Here is a 20246-nt window from a genome sequence, read left to right as displayed (position 1 = left end):
CACTTGATATGAGGCTTAATTACTCCAGACATTGTCTTGCTGCTTGGAATGTAAAAGCATGTACTGTATGTAAATAGTCTGAATGCAAATGTAAATAATAAACTGTAATGTGAATGCTTCAATGTGACTTTATTTCTGCAAGTATAGGAATCACTCCCAGTCAAACTGGTTATTAAGTTAGAATGAACTGGTTAAGTTTATGTATTTCTGTCCAGGGATTAGAGAGGTTATCGTTTCCTTGAACCACAACTGCTGCTCACTGGTCTTCCAGGTCAACAGTAGTTGTACAGGGCAGCATGAAATGTGAATGACAATCGAAACAATCATTTTTATGTGAAAACATACAGACAGCAAAGCTTGATTGAGAATTTTATTGTTTAAGGATATGCATTTATATGCACGTTATAAAGCAAATAATTAGGAAATATATACTTTTTCAAATAGCATATGCTGCTTTCGACCAAGTTAAAAAATAGACCTGGCACTAGTCTTCAAATAATAATATAAAACTCACAGGAAATAAACAGGCATTTCTTCTTCTTTTTTTTCCTCATCAGAAGGAACATAAACAAGGTGTGAATATCCTGCAGCTGGAGGCTTTTGAATTGCACCAAAACTTCCTGTTAGTCATCAACACAGCTACTCTGGTGATGAGCAGCTCTTTACTCCCAGGCAGCTCACGCTGAGCTTGGCTGGCTGAGACGACAGAGCAGTCTGTGGTCAGGGCGAAAATTCTCTGCAGCTGCTGCTCATGATGCTGATCGCTTTGGATAAGAAGGGTTTTATTGCCAACACGTGCTGACTAACCTTCATACAGCACATAAACAGATTTTGCCTACTTCAAGGGGAAGATTTTCCAAATTATTATTCCTAAAAATGACTTTATAGCAAAAAAAAAAAACCAAAACATTTTGGTCTTGAGATTTAAAGTTGTGCCTCCTAATTAGGGTTTATCCGATGTTGTATTGCTATGACTTGTCTGGTCAAAAGAAGCCATTTTTCAGCTATATGCAATGAACTCTAATTGTGTATTAAAGTAGATTTCAAGGAAATGGTTCAGGTACCTTTGTACTCTGTCAAGTGTTGTAGTCTAAACCTCAGTGGCCTGAGAGCAGTCTTTGGTTAACTAAACAAGCTACAGGGAGGGTGAGCTTCGGGTTTCGTGCATTTCAAGCATTTTATGAGGCAAACATTATTCATTCACTTATGATTTTTATGTTTATCATTTGAAGACATACAGAATGAGGAAATGAAAATAAAATAAAAACACTAACGAAGGGCTTTTCCCCAAAAGGCACTGTGGGTCCAACAAATATTAAATTATTTGCATTTGTGAGGACTGAGAACCTTTTTAAACATACTGTAGTTAAAATACACCCAAAGCTCTGAATCAAAAATAATATTTTGATTTGGATATTACTGAGGGAGAATCACAAATGTAACATTATTAACATACATTCACTAATGAATATGAAACCACTGAGAAATGTATGTGCTCCAATACACAACAAGAGTTTCTCATTGCACAACAAACATATTTCTGAAATAAAGTAGATCAGAAATATCTGCTCTTCTTGTAAAGTTACTCAAAAGCTTAGTTTTCTTATTGCAAATACATTGTTTGGATGGCTTTCCAGTTTTAGTGACTGATAACTAAAACAAGCCCAATGACATTTAAGAAATGCTACATTTTCAAAATTTGAAAAAAAAAAAGAAGTTTTTATATACCTTTCATAATTCAACGATATTCTAAAAACTGCAGTGAAAACTTGGTTTACATTTGCAGAGGTGCAAACACAAAAAAAAAATATTTTAACCACTGCAGACAGGGGCTTGTGAAGACTTAATTAATGCAAGGTGGCAACTTAAATCCACTGTAGTTATGAAGGAAGCAACACAATTCCCACCTGATTATTTTTTTTACTAAAAAGTTTGGACCCAACACAGGGCTTCAACATTAAAACCAACTTTCCCAAAATGGAAAATAAAAATAGGCAAACACATAACACAAAAAAAAAAACGGGTCACATTTTAAACAAAAGCAATAATAATCACTTCTTTATAGATGATTATGGAAAAATAAAATCTGCTACTGTAAGGACTGGTCCTGCTTAGGTTTAGACGCTCGACAGAAGGTTCAACAATCCTTCAGCTGCGGTGTTTCTCACCATTGAGAAGTCACAGAATGAAGTGGTGGCACAGTGGTGGACCACAGTGATGACATCTCCCTCCCTGATTCTCGCAAACCCCCACGAAAACCAGATTTTTTTGCAGGTCTGACAAAGGAGAACAGGTAATGCTTTATAATAGCAGCTCAATTTACCACTGAAAGGGATATCAGACATTTTACTTGCTCCTATCCAGCTTTATCAGTTCTGCTTTTTCTAAGCATCAGGAAAGAGTAAGAACTGGTTTGAGTTTGGATTCAGAAAATCATTCAGGGGTGCAGACTGACAATGTCAGACTCTGCAGATCATCGTAACAGCTGGATAGATGAACAGCCCTCTGTAGTATCTCACCACACCAATAACCTGCTTTAAACCTGTCCACATACATTCAGCTCCACCTTCTATCTGCCTTTCTGCGGCTTCAATAACAGCTTCACACGTCTGCCTGTGCCTGCCACTGAATTACAGAACCACACAATCTGCTCTGACTTTACTGTGCTCCTGATTATTACTTTACTCTCTCCAACTTCGACCTCGACCCTCTCTGTAACTGTACAGACTGACATTCATGTAATATTCCTGCCTCCACAGCAGATTAAAAAATGTAGTATAACTTGTTGAAAGTTGATCACCAGCTTCAAAAGATGAGTCGGCTGCTTCGCTCAAGAGTGAAATAAGGTGATAAGGCTAACTTGAGCTAGCAGTGGTGACAAAGCCAACAGCAGAAGAAGTGAAGAGTTGTTTTAGATATCTGTTTGTATACAGCGCTTCCTCATCGGGCTAACAGGCTGTACTGCAGTGTTGTTGGTGGTCTCTTTCACGCTCTCGCCCTCCTCTGGCCCCGTGTCTGCGACAGCGCCAACAGTCTCCTCGCTGATGTACAGATAAGTCCCACTACTTCCCTCTTTTGGCGAAGCAGGTGGAGATGCAGACAGGAGATGGTGGTGGGTGAAGGTCGCATGGCTGCACTGAGGTGGATAATGCTCCAGGCGGTCGTTCTCCACCTCGGGCAAGGGTGTGATAGTGATGTCATTGAAGGCGGTGACGGGATGATGAGCGTGCGGGTCCATCAGGGAGGAGCAGGGTGGGTGAGCTGGTCTTGAGGTTTCGGGGTCTGAGCAGCTGAGCTCTGATGAGAAGTGGCTACAGTGCGAGTCGGCCACAGAGGGAAGGCTGCCGCTCAGGGATGGAGAATCAAACTCTGAGGAGTTAGTGCTGCGCTGCTCCAGGAGCTGAGCATCCATGTCTCCTTGTGTTTCATTAATTTTTGTTTCGCCTTTGCTGCCGCTAGCTCTTTTCCAAAGCTTTCCTTTGCTCTTTTTGCCCCCTGAAGCGGAGGGCTCCTTTGACCAGGGAGACGAGGGGCAGCAGTGGTTGTCGTGCTGAGTGCAGCAGCACGTGGAGGGGCACGAGCACGGGCATGTGCCGCCGTTAGCTCCTTTGAGGCCAGCAGCGCCACTGCTACAGCTAGCTTCATCCAGGCTGCTGCTTCCGCTGCAGTGTCTCACCTTCTCCTGTTTGGACTCCACGTCTGCCTGAACTTCCAGGCTATTGTCTCTGCAAAATAAAATAAAACTTAACTCACAGCAAAAGTCATCCACGTGTATCTACATGCATATTTAAAGACTTTTAATTATAGAACAATCAAACACCACAAATGACAAGAATTTTGCTGTGCTTCAAGCATCATTCTCCACTAAGCAGACGCCATGCAGCACAATGAATACGAACACATACACACACATACTGCTTTTCCTTTAAACAATTCGACCACAGACGCCCTGTGGTCAAAAGGTCCAAGAAAAAACTGGGACAGTGAAAAGGGAAAACAGGTCATAAATTTGCTGCGGCAACACGTAGGATGAGTTTGCTCTGACTGCTGACCTTTCCAGAGGCATGTAGGCGTTGAGGATGGATCCTGCCATGGCTTTTGTGCTGGCGTTGTCACTGATAGTCCCGAGACTGACAGTGGCTGACTCTCCACTCAGACTGCAGCGCTCCTTCTGGACATCAGCCTGCACCTCCATCCTAGGAGGAAAAAAAAAAACAATTAATTACACAAAATCTCAAACTCATCAACATGCTCCTCTTTCTTGCTAAACACGCCTGCATGAAATAAGCACTCTTTCCTGGTGACATGGTAACGTTTGTGCTGATCCAGATCATGTTTATTGTTCAATCAGAACAGTTTTCTGGCTATAATTGAAACCATAAACATTTATAACAAAGCAGAGATAATCAGAACCAGTCCGTCACCTGTTGTAGCAGCTGCCAGACAGGCTGCCAGTGATGCTGGTCCCTGCGAGGGCTGTGGTGCTGGCGTTGTCGCTCATATTGTCCCGCTGAGCGGAGCTCATGCCGCAGCGTTCCATGTGGCTCCCGCTGACACTGAGGCTCAGGCCTGTCAGACCACCGACGCTCGCTCCATCTCCGAGGCTGGGGTTGTTGAGCCGCGTCTCCGCCACCGAGGTTGTGTCTGTGAAGAAGAGCGGGGACAGAAAAGAAGGATTTTGTCATTTTATTACATTCGCAGAAGGTTGTGGCTGATGAAATAACTTTGAACCCAGGGTCCTCGATCAAAGTCTGCTACTTTACCAAGTGTGATAATGCAAAAGAAGTGACTGCTTGAGAGGCATAATATGACTGATGAATTCTGAGGTGTGAAAAAAGTGCCATCATGTCTCACACCTTATGTTCCTGGGAAAGTCAGAGTCCCTGCTGTCCTGTGGATTCCTAATTATCACTCACAGTGTTGACAGAAGCCGTGGGAAATACAATCCCTTTCCTTCAGCACCTCCTATGAAAGCAAGACGCGCTCAACCTCATGCGGCCATCAGTCTGACAAACACCCGCTGACAGGAGAAACCACTGACGCCGCACGCCAGTCATTTCACACCATCACACCATCAAACACTTGTCTGCGACTCCCGTCAACTGTTTTGGCATTTCAAGGGCTATGAATAATGTTTGTACACACAAAGGGCGCTGATGGATGCAGGTGTACCTCTACATGCCAAACAGAGTTGGAAAAAGTATGAGTGTAAACACAGACCAAAACCACTTGTCCCATGGCTGCTATAAAAAACACTGCTGGTGTTTTCCAGATACTCAGGTTCTGTGTTAGACCTTGATGTGAAAATGTTGTGTATAATAACACATATTGTTGTCTACAGTCTGGTTAATTACATGTACTTAGAAGCAGATTTACTGTCATCCCTGTGTTTGTAGTTTTCTTTTTAACCTCACTGTTTCATTGTGTATCAGCCTTCTTTGGCCTGTAGTTTTGCATCTTGTATTTTGCAGACTCACTGTGTCATGCAGGGGAAAAAAAGTGACTTTGCCTTCCTGTATTTTTCTTTTCTTCATTTTACCAAGTCAGCTGATCAGATACTTGCCTGTGGCTGCAGCCCCACTGCCTATGTTGTCATTTTCATCATCAAACTCGATTCGCACCCCTTTGCCATTGCCAGCAGACACTCCACAGCCTCCGCTCCGACACAGTGAGATCGGGACGACTCCGTAGACGTAAGCCAGCATGATGGGAACACCGATGCCTACACAACACAATGTAAACACACACAGTGGCAAGTTTTATTGTGGTTCAGTGGTAAACTGGAAATCCAGTATACAACATATTCCTTTCCAAAACACTGTAAAAAAAAATTTCCCAAGCAGAAAGATGGCATGTGACAAATGTTTTGAGCCAATTTCCCCAGATGATGCTTTTATACAGTACTTGCATTCTACTACTGACTCACAGAGAAAAGTCTTGTGAATAATTTAAATGTAGCTGAGAAACAGATGGTGAAGTGGAGACACACAAGAGGGAAAACAGAGAAAAACACTTCTTTCTTACCAACAGTGACTGCAGCCACCACAGGCGACACGATCACAGACAATGTCACACCGCCAGCTATTACCAAGTTCCTCTTGTGTTTGGAGATGTCCTTACCCTCATAGCGGTTATGGATCTGAGGGGGGAAAAATTAAATCACATTTTGGGCAGATATGACTCTGAAACCACAGAAAATCCTTTGGTCTCTCTCTTAAAAAGACGAAGAACTACACCCACTGATGGGTGCCTTTATTCAGTGTCTCCTCCGCCCTCTTTAATTCCACTTGTCTCATTAAGCTGTTGATTTTGACTGCTGCAATTACATATTATTCCTCAGCTGACTGGTGGTAGCCCTCACCTTTCTGCCCACATAGACTGGGATACCAATGATCATTGCGGGAATGGCGATGCCGGCAATAAGGGCGATGCCAACGGGCGCTCCCACTAGCGTGCCGAGCTGCCAGAGGATCTTCTTCTTTCTGCTCCAGGGCTTCTTCCCCCAGAATGTGCAGCCTGACGGACTGGGAGGACGGAAGAGAAAGAGAGAAGAAGATTTGTGAGGGATAATGGAGAGACAGAAAATATCTGTGTGAGAGAGAGAGTGTGAATAGTGAATAATGAAACTAATGTAAAAGAACTCAAACTCAGCTGATAAAATGGACAAAGAAGCAGTTTTTAAATCAACTGTATGTTCATCTCACCTTAAATAGTGCAGGTCAGAGATCTCCTTCATGCAGAGCCAGCAAAACTCACAGCCGCAGACAGCACAGGTCATGTGATTACAGCTCCCATCATTCATCTTGATGATGTAGGCAGCGCAACGAGGACACGGCTTGATGTCATCACCTAGCGGAGGTCGATTGAGATTAAGCCAGAGAAGCGTTTTACATGCTGTATTTTTGCTGAATGTTTACAGTGCGTGTTGTGTTCTGTGAAATCATCTGTGCGTGACTATGAGGCTAAAAAAAGGTGATGGGTGTGCTGAAGGCGCAGATGTGTGTGATTATTATTTTGTTTTGTGTGCAAATACCAAAGAAACTGGCCTGTTCAGTCTGTGTGCATTTGCATGAAGGAACTTATTTATAAGCTACCTGCAGCTCCGCTCTCTTGGCTGTAGCTGAGGGAGGAGGACCTGAAACTCCTCAGCCGGAGGTTCTGGGCCCTTTGTTGCCGCGCCGTGTCACATGTCTGGTTGGGATGCCACAGCTGTTTGCAGTGGTAGCAGAACTCTGTCCCACACCCCTCGCGTCCACAAGTGATCTTTGGGCAGCTGGCACAGCCAAACGCGATGACTGCGTAACTGAGAGAGGAAAAATACAGCCCACGTAGGTGGTCAACAGTTGCTTGTAAGAGAGCGTGGGTGTAGTAGCTCAGCACAACAGTAGGGGTCAGCAGGGCTAAAAGTGCAGGAGAATGAAACTGGGTGGGTAAAACTGAGAAGCAATACCCAGCGTGTTTAAATACAAACTTTCTCAGTATGCACTGGTACTATTTATAGCTTCAGGAATGTGTGTTACATAAACACAGGAAATTACCTGACTTTCCATGATGATTCCACCAATGAGCTCTGTTACAATAAATCAATGATGGCACAATCAGTTCTGTGTGACTGCATGTCACCATGGTGCCCCTCATCAATCATTACAACGGCCAATTTAAAAGCTCTTATTGAGAACCGCGCAGCATGAGAGAGGCATCAGCTGACTTTCTCACGAATTTAGATAAGTATTTTATCAAATAGACTTACTAACATCAGCTGATACCAGACAAGCCACAGTGAGTTAAACTATGGCACATCTGGTAGTTTAAAAGATCTCTTCAACTCAAAGTCGGACGTGACCCATGCAGAATCAATATCAGAAAAGGAAGGAAACAAAAATGAAAGTACTGGGAACACTGTTATGAAATCAACCTTTTACTGTAACCACCCTCCCAACTGATGTGTTTGGTAGTCAAGCAGTGGGGGTTGTGAGCGTGGACACATATACCTAAAAAACATTCAGTCTAGACAGTTTTCAGACAGTCTCCAGTAACACCTTGGTGAAGTAAACCGATAGCAAATGGTGGAACGGTTGTAGCTGGATGGGGCAGCTTCCAAATGGACCTTTTGGTAACACACTTTCATTGCAACAACTGTATTTCTGTATGTTTTTATACTGTTGATAACTAGTGGCTTCCTTTTGAAACACACCCTATTTTGCACCACATACAAAAACAGTGCTGAACTTATAAAAGGTGTAAATATGCAAACACCAAAACACAGCCGCTCAAACCCCACATAAAGATAAATGATTTGTCCTTTCATGCAGAGGATTCTTGGAGCTGACAACCATAACTGCTGAGCTGGACAACAACACCCAGTAACTTGCAAGTGCAATTACACAACAATCAACGGCAAGAGCATTAACCGGTGGAGAGAGTGGCAGTGAGCCAGAGCTGAACTGTTTGGAGGAACACAGCAAGAAGAGCTGAAGCAAGCTCATGAAAGAGCCATTATTCTAACAGACAGAGTCAGCAGTGTTGATGAAACAAAGCCATGAGAGTGAGCGAAGTGTAAAAGAATTACTGAATTCAGCAATCACTCAAAAACTGAACTAATGGTGAGAACTGAATGCAGGGAATGTGAGCTAATGAACCAAAACTCTATGGATACACAAATATTGTTTTTGTCCAGCAATCCTCCTGTGGCAAAAACTACAGGCTGCTGCAAGTGTACATGAGCAGTACAAGTACACCGTGTGCACGGCGGTGGTTCTGGCCTAAAGATGCAGCGAGCAGCAGGTGAAGCAGGGTGACCTACTGAGCAGGGAGAACCTAATGTCGGCTTCAGTTCAGGCCCCTGTGAGCAAACTGTTGAAATCCCTACCAGCTCCAAACATATACGGCCCTCACCTCACCCTCACCCTCACCTACACCGTCACCTCTGTGTGAAAGAGGGAAACCAGAAAAATCATTTCTAACTGAAAGAAACAACACAGATTCAATAACATGTATTTTGTCAGGTGGCTAAAGGAAGTTTGCAGAACTGAACATCTGACCTCAAGCTAATAATCTGCCTCCCAAAAACACAAATTCAATAGGTTTTTTTTTTTTTTTTTTGGTCATTTCAACTTTCTTTTTAACCTTTTTTATGCTGTTTTATTATGGTACTCTTTAATTTTTATAGTCTCACAGTCAGTTTAATCTGTTTAACTCTCTTCAAGCATCATAACATAAATCTTTTTTTATTTATATTTAGTGCATGTGCTTGGAAAAATGACAGATACAGTCTAGCTACGACAGGCATCATTCACTTGCTGCTCACATCTTTTCTGGCTGACTCATTAGGCTGACAGAATAAACAGGTCTATTACTGCTGCGAGTTATTTATAACTCAGGCATCAGTGCAGGAGCTGGGGTGAACTTCAAAAGGCCAGATTACAGCCTTGGAGTTTCCTTGATGTAGCTGCTTACTGTTATTTTGGGACTTGTGTATTTGGTTATGTCAGCAGTGCATCACACAAATCTTAGAAAGAGTGATTCTGAAACTTAAACAGATTCAATAAATTGCTGTATTCTTTGTTGCTTCCTGTTATTTGACTGCAAAACCTTTGCGGAGCAGACTAAAGGTCTTTTTAAAGCATTACGTCACTCTCATCTCCCAAGACTGAACAAAATTAAGAAAGCTTTCACCTTGATTCACCTGGTAAGTCGCTCTTTATGTAAATCGCAGGTTGTCTTAACATGTTATTCACTGAGTAGCCTAAATAATCCCTAAGCTAAGTTTCTTACCCACAATCTGGGGCAGGGCACCAGCGGCAGTCAGGTTCAGCCACCAGCCACCTCCTCAGCATGAACTCCTCATACTTCTCCATGAGGGCCCGGTCTCCCAGGATCATCCGGATGTCGTGGGGATTGAAGCGCTCTGAACACTCGGGGCAGCTGATGTTGACACGAGACTCTGAGATCTCTATGCGCAGATACTGTCGCAGGCAGTCTGCACATGAGCGGTGGTGACAGGTCATGATGTCTGGGAAGCGCTCGCGTGCATGGCGCAGTAGGCACAGGGGGCACTCCAGCAGCTCTGATGAAGACCCCGACGCTGATGAAGTTGATGCTACACCCGGTGCGGAGTGTGCAGAAGTTTTATCATGGAAAGTCTCTGATTGGACAATTTCAGTGCTGACAATGCCGTCCACTCCAGCTCCAGTCTGCAGATGCCTGGACTTTCGCTTTGGGTCGCGGTCAGGTCGCCGCCGCCGCCCGAAGAGCGAGTGGAGGGACAGACGGCGCTTCTTGGGGGTCTTTCTGACTGAAGGGAGGCTGACAGAGGAGGCGGCAGAGTGAAGATCTCGCTCTGAGCCTGTGCTGCCATGATGTTGCTGGTGCAAGCTGCTCATCACGCCAGAAGGGGCGCTGCTGGTGCTGCCACCAGAAATCACCACATCAGGAGAGGAGCTGAGGGACAGCGAGAGGGAGGAGGACTGGGGTTTAAGGGACAGGGTGGTCAGGGAAGGGAGCTGGGCTGCTGTTAGCTAGGACATAGTGGCTTCAAGTTGGTACTGAAGTCAGCGGTGTGGTCTGTCCTGGATTTAAATCACAGTGATGAAGGAGTTCTGTTGAGGCTGAGATGCAGATGCTCAGATGTAGAACAGTAACCTGAGAGAAACAGAAAAAAAAAGAAAAAAGAGAGTAAGGTACTGAACCACAGCTGAATGCATTAACTTTTAATGTACTGCTGCAAAAACAGAGGCATTTGGAAGCAAAATGCAGCAGGTCTGTTCTCCAGGATGCAAGACAACCAATCACCTGGAGATACAACAGTAAAGATCTGACAAACTTTAACCAGTGAAGGGTTTCACTGGTCTCTGTGTTAAGGGAAGACCATCCCTTTGATAATTAAATATTTTTTGGCAGGCTGGAGACATTTTTTCAGGCGTGTCTTCTGTGTATATGCACGTTAGTCTGCTTACATAACCGACTGCAGGCTTTCCCTAGAGTCTGTATTAGTCAAGTTCAGAAGAAAACAAGACAAAATTTTGTGTTTTTCCACCACAGATCTCAGATGTGGCCACAGCTGTGTCAATGTGCCTCTAGAGCAGCCGCACCTTGCCTCAAGTGCTTCCACATGTTCATGTTTTACACAAAGTGAACAATTTGAGAATAACTCATCCTCTGTGAGGGCAGATTTAAATGCACTTGTAGATTCTCATGATTCTGTCCTGCTGACATATATCAACACAAAAGACACTAGAGACCCACAGTTTGCGGGTGTGGTGCTGTGCGGGCTTCCACTGAACTCACAGATCCGAACCCAGCCAATGAATTCACATGTTGTGGATAAACATCTCTGCTCTGAGCTGAGTCCTAAAAAGACAGACTGATGGAAGAAGCAGAATGGAATGAAATGCTTATGTCTCACTGTTTGCATTTCAGCAAGAGACACAGCCCCAGATTTTAACAGCACCATCTGATGCTGTGCTATAGCTAAGATAACATACAATGTGTATGTTTATTTAAATCGAATAACTTATCAGCAGAATTACAAACTAGTCTCAGTAGCCAATAAGACAACTACACTGTTGAAAGGTAATGTTTTAAAAGTTTTAAAATAATAACAGATTGTGAAAATCATTATTCAACACCACCACAGAGATTCCAGTTGTAAAGAAAATCAAATATGCTGGACACATGACCACTTTGAATAGTTAGACTCAATTTGGAAATTTCTAACCAAAACCTTTGCACTCTACAAGATAAAAAACTGTCCTGTTTTCCTTTTTTTTGCAGACCAGTCCAAAACACACAATGTATCTTTAAAAATCAATAGCTAGATCAAGTTACAATACAATTATGTGACGAGTTCCCAGCTTAAATGGAAAAAATAATTTGTTTTGCCCAAATTTACCCAAAACTGGCATCTCCTTTGAGTACACTGTTTTGACCATGAGGTACACACACAATTTACACTCTTGATTTCTTATTCCATTTCAACAGTTTTCCCACTCCTCCAAAAAAGGAAGAAAAAAAAAAAGCAGACTGTGTCACAGTTAAAAGATTGCATCCTTCTTTGGTTTAACTTCTCGCTATGTTTAAACCACAGGAATCTGAACAACTTCACATACTTTTGTGAAAACGTGAGATCTTGCCTTCACTGGTCGTCACATGTCCTCAAAACTATAATTGCTGAATTATCTTTCAAAACCCTTACGCATAAAACCATATATGCAATATGGAGGACAAAGGGTGATTTCCCTCTGCCTGTTCTCCAAGCTTGTGTTTGTTTGTGTGTGTGTGTTTGCCATTAGGGACTAATTTCAGGAAAATTCCAGCGGGAGCCAAAAGGTGACTAATTAACAAGCCCACTGTAAATCTCAACTGGGGCAGCAAAGCACAAATGCCTGGTCTCATAACCTACAAACTTCGGTCTGACTGGCTGCGGTTTTTCCCTTCCCATGATGACATAAAGGCAGCAGTTAACTTTTACTACGGCTACTTCAGTATTGGAGCAAGATAAAAAAAAAAGCCTTTTGGTTGCATAGCTAGAGGCCAAAGTCTGTCCAGTGCCTGGACTGCACCAGTTTAGAAGCTGACTGTCCTTCCTCCTTTAAATCAACCAAATATTGTAAGTTGAATTAATTTTATATTACTAACCAGCACTGAAATAACTTTCTCATGCCAAACAATTTAGACAAGGTTTCAAATGCATTCGGCATCAAACTGCCACTTCAATCCTCTTATACAACTACATGTACAGGCACAAATGTGTTTTTTTTCTGTTTAGCAGTGGTCTGGTTCCCCAGCATCTTATCACAAGTGGTCTCTTGATGTGAATTTGAGAGGCCTTCTGAAGCCAGATGTAAACTGCAATCCATCTAAGCTGGCTCTTGACACATTTGAGATACAAGGCCTAAATATGGCCTGCAGCCTGCAGAGCAGGTCTCTGTCCACAGTCCCTCTGCAGCATAAGAGGTTCTACAGGTTGCTATCCTGTAACTCAGATGTAAATATGAGATGAAAAATGTATGAGGCTTATTGCATCAAACAACATTTGTTAGGTCAACGAGCAATTATCCAACTGATAACACTAAGGAGCCTATGTGTATGTATCTATGCACACATACAAAATGAGAACTAAACAAAACGCTGCAGCAGAAAACAATCAATCCCTCGAGCCTAATGATTAGCTCTTTGAATAGGTCTGAACCTTTGAAAACATTTATGAACTGACTGCATGCAGTAAAAGTCACAAGAATACATGTAAAAGGCTGAGTCACCTGCTGCCTGTAAACTGTACAAGCAACCTTTATTTTTGAGTTTTCCCCTTCAGAGTTTAACCTTAGGTTTACTCCACTCACCTTGATTGTAACACAATAACAAGAGCGCTACAAAATATGGGCAGTGTAAACTGGTCCTGCTCCTGTTACCTCTTTGAAGGTCACATTCAAAGTACCAACACTGTGACCACTGTGATATCAAGGTGATAGCATTCATACTGGCTTAAAGTAAATGCTGTCATAACCAGAAAGACTACTGGCCCTAAATAAACCGACAGACCTGCATCAGCAATTGTCGTCACCCAGAATGGCTATAACAGAAAAGACTTGGTTGAATGAGCGTACATTTCTGATCAAATACAGCAAAACGGTACATACGACTCAGTAAAGTATCTCTGAGGTATTATACCATTTTTCTAACAGGAAGTATGTCACTCAATATAGAATTTGAAGAAAAATTATATATAAAAATAAACAAAAACAGGGTAAAGAGGACTCAATTTTACTAAGAAGCCACATTTAGCTGACGACACCACATAAGTATATTTAATGTTATGTTAACCCATATAATTAACTGTGAACTACAGATAAATGAGATGGAAAAAAAAGTCTGTAAACCATAATTGCATCTCATCAAGCCATTAGCACTGAAGCCAAGTTGCAAAGAGTAATGTGTTTTAATTGGAGGCTGGGAAAGTTTAAAAAGTCACATTCGAAAACCAAAGCCAGCACATCTGAAATTTAAGCAACACAGACCAACAGTGGGTGAAGCGACACGGGATGATGTGGGGTGATGTGAGATGACACATCAGACAGTTTATTGGCGCTACTGAGGTGCATCATGGCCTTTCGTGGAGCTCCCTGAGGGAATTCATAATCGGTGACTGTCCACTGATAGGACTTTCTCTAAAGCAGGAACATTCTGAAGAATTAAGAATAACATGTTGTTTTGCTTGTATCCTGGCTCTGAACTGTGTCACGGACATACAAAAAGCAGAAGATGATTTTCACATGAACATAACTCTGCAGCTCCGCAATGAGGCTCACATGGTAGTGTCCTAACACTATAATTGCACATCATAACAAAGCTTGATAATGTACTGGTCCAACCCACCATGCATGTGAGCGAGAGGAAATTTTAACAAGACAGAGGAGCAATTTCAAGCAACCCACAAGTCAATGTGAAATTACACTCACAAGGCGTAATTAAACTGGAAAAGCCTGCCTCTGCACTGTGCTGAGAGTGAGTGGGACTTTCCATGTGACTGCGGTCAGTGTGTGTTTGTGTGTGTATGTACATGCATATATTCAAGTTCTGCGGCTCGGGGGCAATAACATGCAACCGCGGCTCACACACTGGGATGGTGTCCCAGTTCCTGAGACAACCCCAGGGCAGGAAGCCTACTGCGGCAGAATAAATGGTTTCGACCTTCCGTCAACTCTTAGAAGAAAGAGTTTCGCATCAGCTGCTGCTATATCATGATTGTCATTGTAACATGATTTAAACCAGTGGTTTTCTACTGAAGACAAAGGTCAATGCAAGGTCACTGAGTTAAGGTTGTTTTTAAAGTCACGCTATAATCTATGTGTCAAGATGGACCGGGAAAAAAAAACAGTAAAAAATGTGTCACTTGGGGCTTCAGCGGTAATGGTTTTAACAAGTATAGCCCTGCAGACCACAGAGCAATAACATGTTGGCTCCTGCACAGCCATAAACAAAATAAATCCAGGTTTCCATTGCCTGTAATTCTGCAACGAGACAATTAGGTGCATAACCAAATTGCAATGGAACATTTTATGTTACAGGTCTTTGATTGCACGTTAGCATGTCAAACACAGTTTCACAAGCACCATTTGAAATTTTTTGGACTATTAATAAGCTATAAACAGAACAGTGCCTTCTCCCAAACAAACATCCTTTCCCGAATATTCACATTAACATTGTTGAAAAGTGCTTCTTCCATTTCCAAAATAAACAGAAGAGCTGTAGCCCAAATAAAACAAGGCAACAGTGAAGATGTCCCCTCTGCAGAGGCAATTCCTTTTCTGGAACTATTCAGTGACAGTTAAATGACCTTATGCTGGCCTGAAAATGTATCATATCATTTATCTATTCAGTGGTTTTAAAAACAGTTGTGTTATCTCCCACAGTCAAGTCGGAAGAGCATGGGTGGCTTTTATACTGCAACAGTATGTGTTGACGATGCAACGGTTTCTGGAGCTGCACAACATCTGACCACCATCCCAATCCCAGTGTCAACTTTAATGCCTGAGTGACAACGCTGATTAAAAATGGTGTGGATTTGAGTCTGGGTGCGTTTTGAGTAATCAAGGATTGTAATGACAAGGAAATCACAAATACAATGAACAACTTCCATGACTGGAAACAAGTAGCTCAAAGTGTGCTTCTGCAAAGTGTTCTTCACCTATGCTAATTTCCGGTGACATTCCAGCTGAAGGACGGACTTCCTGATCGTGACAATGCATTCAGTGATTACGAGTTTGGACAGAGGAAGAGCCCAGAGACTGGACAACAAACTATGGAAAAGCTTTTCTTTCACATAACTTGGTTTACCTAGCACACTGACTGCAAACATTTCAGCATTTTTAAACTGTTAATGCGGTATCCAGCACCATTCATCTGAACCAAATTCATATTGGGGGTGGGAGTTATTGTTAGATTGCCCAGTGCTCATTGGGTGTAGGCCAACTTTCTGTCAGCTGGACATCGATGTAACCCAGTAGCTTAATGAATCTCTATTTAGTCTATTATCTGCTAGCCAAAGTATAATAATACTGTCTGACGTTCCACAGAGAGTGGGGACAGAAGGTACTTGAGTGAAAGCCTCTGAAGCTGCTTTCAGCACTATTTACTAAACATTTGGATTTACAGCCAACACGGGAAGGTACTTTTCCACTGTATCTGGTACATTATGATGAGGCAACCATTTTATTAAAATGTCAGTATCGTTAAAACTATGGATACAACAAAGGATGCAATGAACAGGTAGCTAAATCATCTACTGAACTATAAAAATGCTCCACTGTGCCAAAAACAAATCTGAACATGAGGTTTTGTTTATTCTCTATCCGACACCATGGAGACAGTAAATAAAGAAATAAGCCCTTCTGACTTGTGTTTGAACGAGGGAGAGCAAGAAGAGATACCGTTTGCTTATTAGACAGAGGGGCATCTATGCTGCACAGTGGGCCTCTGACAAGGAGAAGAACCACATCATGGATTTATCCCATAGGTCCAAACATTGCTTCCCATTCATTTCAATGACAGCTTGATTTCTTAGCAATCCCACTTAGTTTCTCCCACTTCTGTGTGCATTACTTATTTTCAGGACCACAGTAGAAAGCAGTAATATACTTGCATGCACTAGTGTGTAAAGCCTTAGTAAGAATCAACAACTCCAATATGTACTGGACCTGGATGTGCAGGAAATTTGCTGTTACTTTTACAATGGCCAAGTGTGGCAAAGTATTTCTGGGTCCCTGTGTGTCACATAAACTGCAATCTCGACTGTGGCAGCGATACCAAAATTGCCTTATAGCCCACACAGTGGGTTTGAGCTGCAATAGGAGCCACATGTTAACCCTTGAGCCCTTGAAGCCTTTTTCTAGAGAGAGCCTTTAATTAGATGAAAACCTTCCTGACCTAACCCAGAGGCACCCTCCATGATAGCTGGAGAATCTTTGGCAATGGCCACTCTGACTCTCCACTTCTTGACCTCACCTTCTGCTGAATGACCCGATAAAAGAGGCGAGGCTGTCGTGAGGTCATGAGATCCTCACAGGACTTAGTCCCACGTTCAGGCATTCAATTTGTGGTCAACCCTCAATACTGAGTCAGAGTTGGGCAACCTGTCCACGCCTAAACTATGCATGTTAACAGTTAAGTCATGTCTGGCTGCTGCAAACCTACTAAGCCAAACTCCTACACGAAAAATAACCTGAGGCCTATGTGGTATTTGTTGTGAAGGAAATCACCAAGAAAGCAAATTGTCACAAGTTTTTTTTTGGTTATCATTCACCGCCACAAGTGGCGAAAATCAAATGTAGGATTAAATTCAGTTTCACATAGGAACAGAATGAGTGGTATTCAACTCCATCCACCCTCTGCATCGTGCATTTCCTGATCACAACATACCATGACAGTCTCCTCACTGTCTGTCTTTTCTGCTAAAAGCTTTTCACCCCAAACAGCGGGGGAGCAGGAAGCAGATGGGTGGTGTGATGGGGGTGACAGCCCTGTTCCATTCTGTGCTACAATGAAGGAGGAAAGAGACACCAACAGTTATTCACAATTCACCAGCAGTGCTGGGGCTCACAGTTTAATCAAAGCAATGGATGCACTGATCTTACTGCCTTTAAATTATCTAGAAAATGAGAAGAGATCGCAAAACAACACATTTAAAAGACCAATTGTAACTAGAGAATTTTTCCCTTCTAGCAGTCACAAATGAGGGTTAAAGTGTTGACTCTCTGTCCCTGCTGCACAAACGTTTGCTAGGTCATTTATCAAGCCAAAGGAGAGATAAGCGCCCCTGCTTGTAGATAGAAGACATTATTGCAAAAAAGCAAATGTTTGCTTCCATTCACAGCTCATGGGTCCTCTGTGTTTGTGTCACAGATGGCTATCTGGCTGTCAGTCAGCGTCACAGTCACACCAATGATAGAGGGGTGATGGATACTGGATTAGACAAATACAGCTTAAAATAAAAGATTTAGATTGGTTATGGTGCAAAGAACTTCTCCATCCATAAAGATCTCAAAGAGAATGGTATATGTATGGACAGGGGTCTCTTTCATAGGCACAAGCATAAAACAAAACTTTGTTTTCTCAAAAGAGTGATCAGAACTGTCATGTTGCAGAATTAAGACACTGTGGATGGTTCAGTGGAAAATACGTTCCAACATAAAGTATGAAAATAACGTCCACTGGGCAACTGGTCACCAAATGTAGGTCACTTAACCTTAAACTAGACTGGGGAATTTTTTGGCCTAGATAGATTTTAGGGATGGGCTGGGGGTGATGCTGGAGCTTCTAACAGGTTTATTCATAAGCAAACTGCACACACACAAAACCATTTTTTGTGTGTGTAAAATGCAAAAACACGGGTTTAAATAAAAAAACAATCCTAAATCCAAACTTCATTTCAGCTACATTCAGGAAGTGTGAGGCTCAGATTGTTAAAGTTAAACAGTAACAGGTCACTAGGAGAAAGTAAAGCACTGTGACTCATTGACAGAAAGCGCCAGTTAGGATCGCTTGAATTAATTCAGCATGCTGTACAATAATAGCCACACAGTAAATACGGAAGGATGGTGTCCTGTAACTCATGTGATATTTATTCAGCAAAACACTGTTGATTATGCTATAAAGTGATGACAAAGTCATTTTAGGAAAGAAGTTCCATTCACTGAACCACACCTATGTTTAGTAACAGAAGAAATCACAAACGCACTCAGGTATAAAATGAACTTTACCTTAAAGATAACTTACCTTAAAAAGGTGAACCAGTAATATTAATTAAATAAAAAATTAAATCAAATACCCAAAAATGACCACTTTTGACTGTATTCAACAAATGTAACATTTAAAATACAAAATAAGAAAAATGACACACACAACTGTCATGTCACTTACTTATAAATTCTATTTAGGGGACTTGAAGTAAAGTGTTACCCATAAAGGTTGAGCAAGTGAGAATTTATTTGCACGGACTTGTACCAGTGATTTATAGAGAGTACGTGAAAAGGTTGTGCTATTCCAGGTATAATAAATTTGTCTTTTTGAGTCCTAATCCGTGAGTGCAAACAATTTAAGGAAATGAAGATCTTGAAGATAATGTTTTATCTCATCAAAAAAACAAAAGCCACGGAAGTCTAAAAGACATGGCTTGTTTTATATTAATACATTACAATAACTCACAAAAAGACGAAATGAAAGACATTATACGTCATCTGACGCCCGGCACAGCATAAACCAGATTTTGTTTACACTTTCCACCTGGCTAACTAGTGTTAGCCACCTAGCTAACGAAAACAGATTTGGCTAGCAAGAAGCCAGTGACCAACTTTAATCGCCTCAAGAGTTGCTGACTAGCTGAGCTCTGGTGTTTGCTCGCTCACTAGAGAGTTAAATCGACAAATAAGGTTTCCGTAAGTTTACCTTAGCGATCACAAAACTCGATTAGGGGTCTTATGTGCAAGATTCCTGCCATCCTGGAGTTCAACGAGGAGAACTAACCAGCTAACAAAGCTAAAAACTGCTAGCCTTTCGTCAGCCCCGCAGAGGAGGAAGTTCTTGGATCTGTGTGATATCAACCAAGCGTTGGCTACTTCTGGCTATAAAGATTTTTCCTTTACACACTCACCGTTAGATTTCCCCTACTTGTCCCTTCACTTCACTACAGATGTGTATACCTCCGTCTCCATTTCTCTGTGAGCCGCAGTTGAAAATTTGTTACAGGAAACTTCGCAGGACACTCAAGAGTGCATTCCCCGACTGACTGTTGTGATCAAGTCAGAGAACGATAACACCAAAACATCCACACTCCGGTATCAAACGCTCGCTTTTCACAATAAAACACACAACAACAATAACACTATAAAAAACATGTTACGAAAGGCACCTCTGCCCTTTTTGACCAAAGGAGACACACTTACAAACAATACGTGAGATGTACTTGGTAAAGACACACAGGCCTTTTAATTCATGGTTTGATTATTGATGCATTGTATTTGACATGTAAGCATCAATCTGATTTTACATTCACTGTTGAGTTGTTCCATTAATAACATTCAGTACATTCGATTTCATAGACTGGTCCTGTTTTTTTTTAATTACAGTGTTTTCAAAATCAAAAACATCAAATGGCCATTTTTACCACCACGGCTGTTTTACTGCTAGTTTGCAGAATATCAAGTGGGACCAAAGTCCATGGAAAAAGATCTTGTTCCAAAACATACACAGCC

The 20246-nt window shown here is 42.1% G+C and overlaps 1 protein-coding gene across 2 annotated transcripts; it reads right to left on the bottom strand.

Moving 5' to 3' along the window:
- Positions 1 to 356: 356 nt before the first annotated feature.
- LOC121191653 (E3 ubiquitin-protein ligase RNF19A-like) lies at positions 357 to 19780 on the bottom strand. Of its 2 annotated transcripts, none has more exons than XM_041052922.1 (10): positions 19646 to 19780; positions 9775 to 10641; positions 7095 to 7303; positions 6705 to 6849; positions 6362 to 6524; positions 6025 to 6139; positions 5564 to 5722; positions 4425 to 4644; positions 4053 to 4196; positions 357 to 3725 (listed from the first exon to the last, which is right to left on the bottom strand). In XM_041052922.1, the coding sequence occupies exons 2-10, from the start codon at positions 10380 to 10382 to the stop codon at positions 2912 to 2914; spliced, it is 2577 nt and encodes an 858-aa protein (XP_040908856.1). In that variant the 5' UTR covers positions 10383 to 10641; positions 19646 to 19780; the 3' UTR covers positions 357 to 2911. The 2 variants fall into 2 exon arrangements, with proteins under 2 accessions (XP_040908856.1, XP_040908857.1); XM_041052923.1 differs by lacking the exon at positions 19646 to 19780 and adding an exon at positions 17416 to 17472.
- Between the last annotated feature and the right edge of the window lie 466 nt (positions 19781 to 20246).

Source organism: Toxotes jaculatrix, chromosome 13, assembly GCF_017976425.1.
Source record: "Toxotes jaculatrix isolate fToxJac2 chromosome 13, fToxJac2.pri, whole genome shotgun sequence".
In the NCBI taxonomy this organism is placed as follows: domain Eukaryota; kingdom Metazoa; phylum Chordata; class Actinopteri; family Toxotidae; genus Toxotes; species Toxotes jaculatrix.
This window is presented reverse-complemented; position numbering and strand designations above follow the sequence as displayed.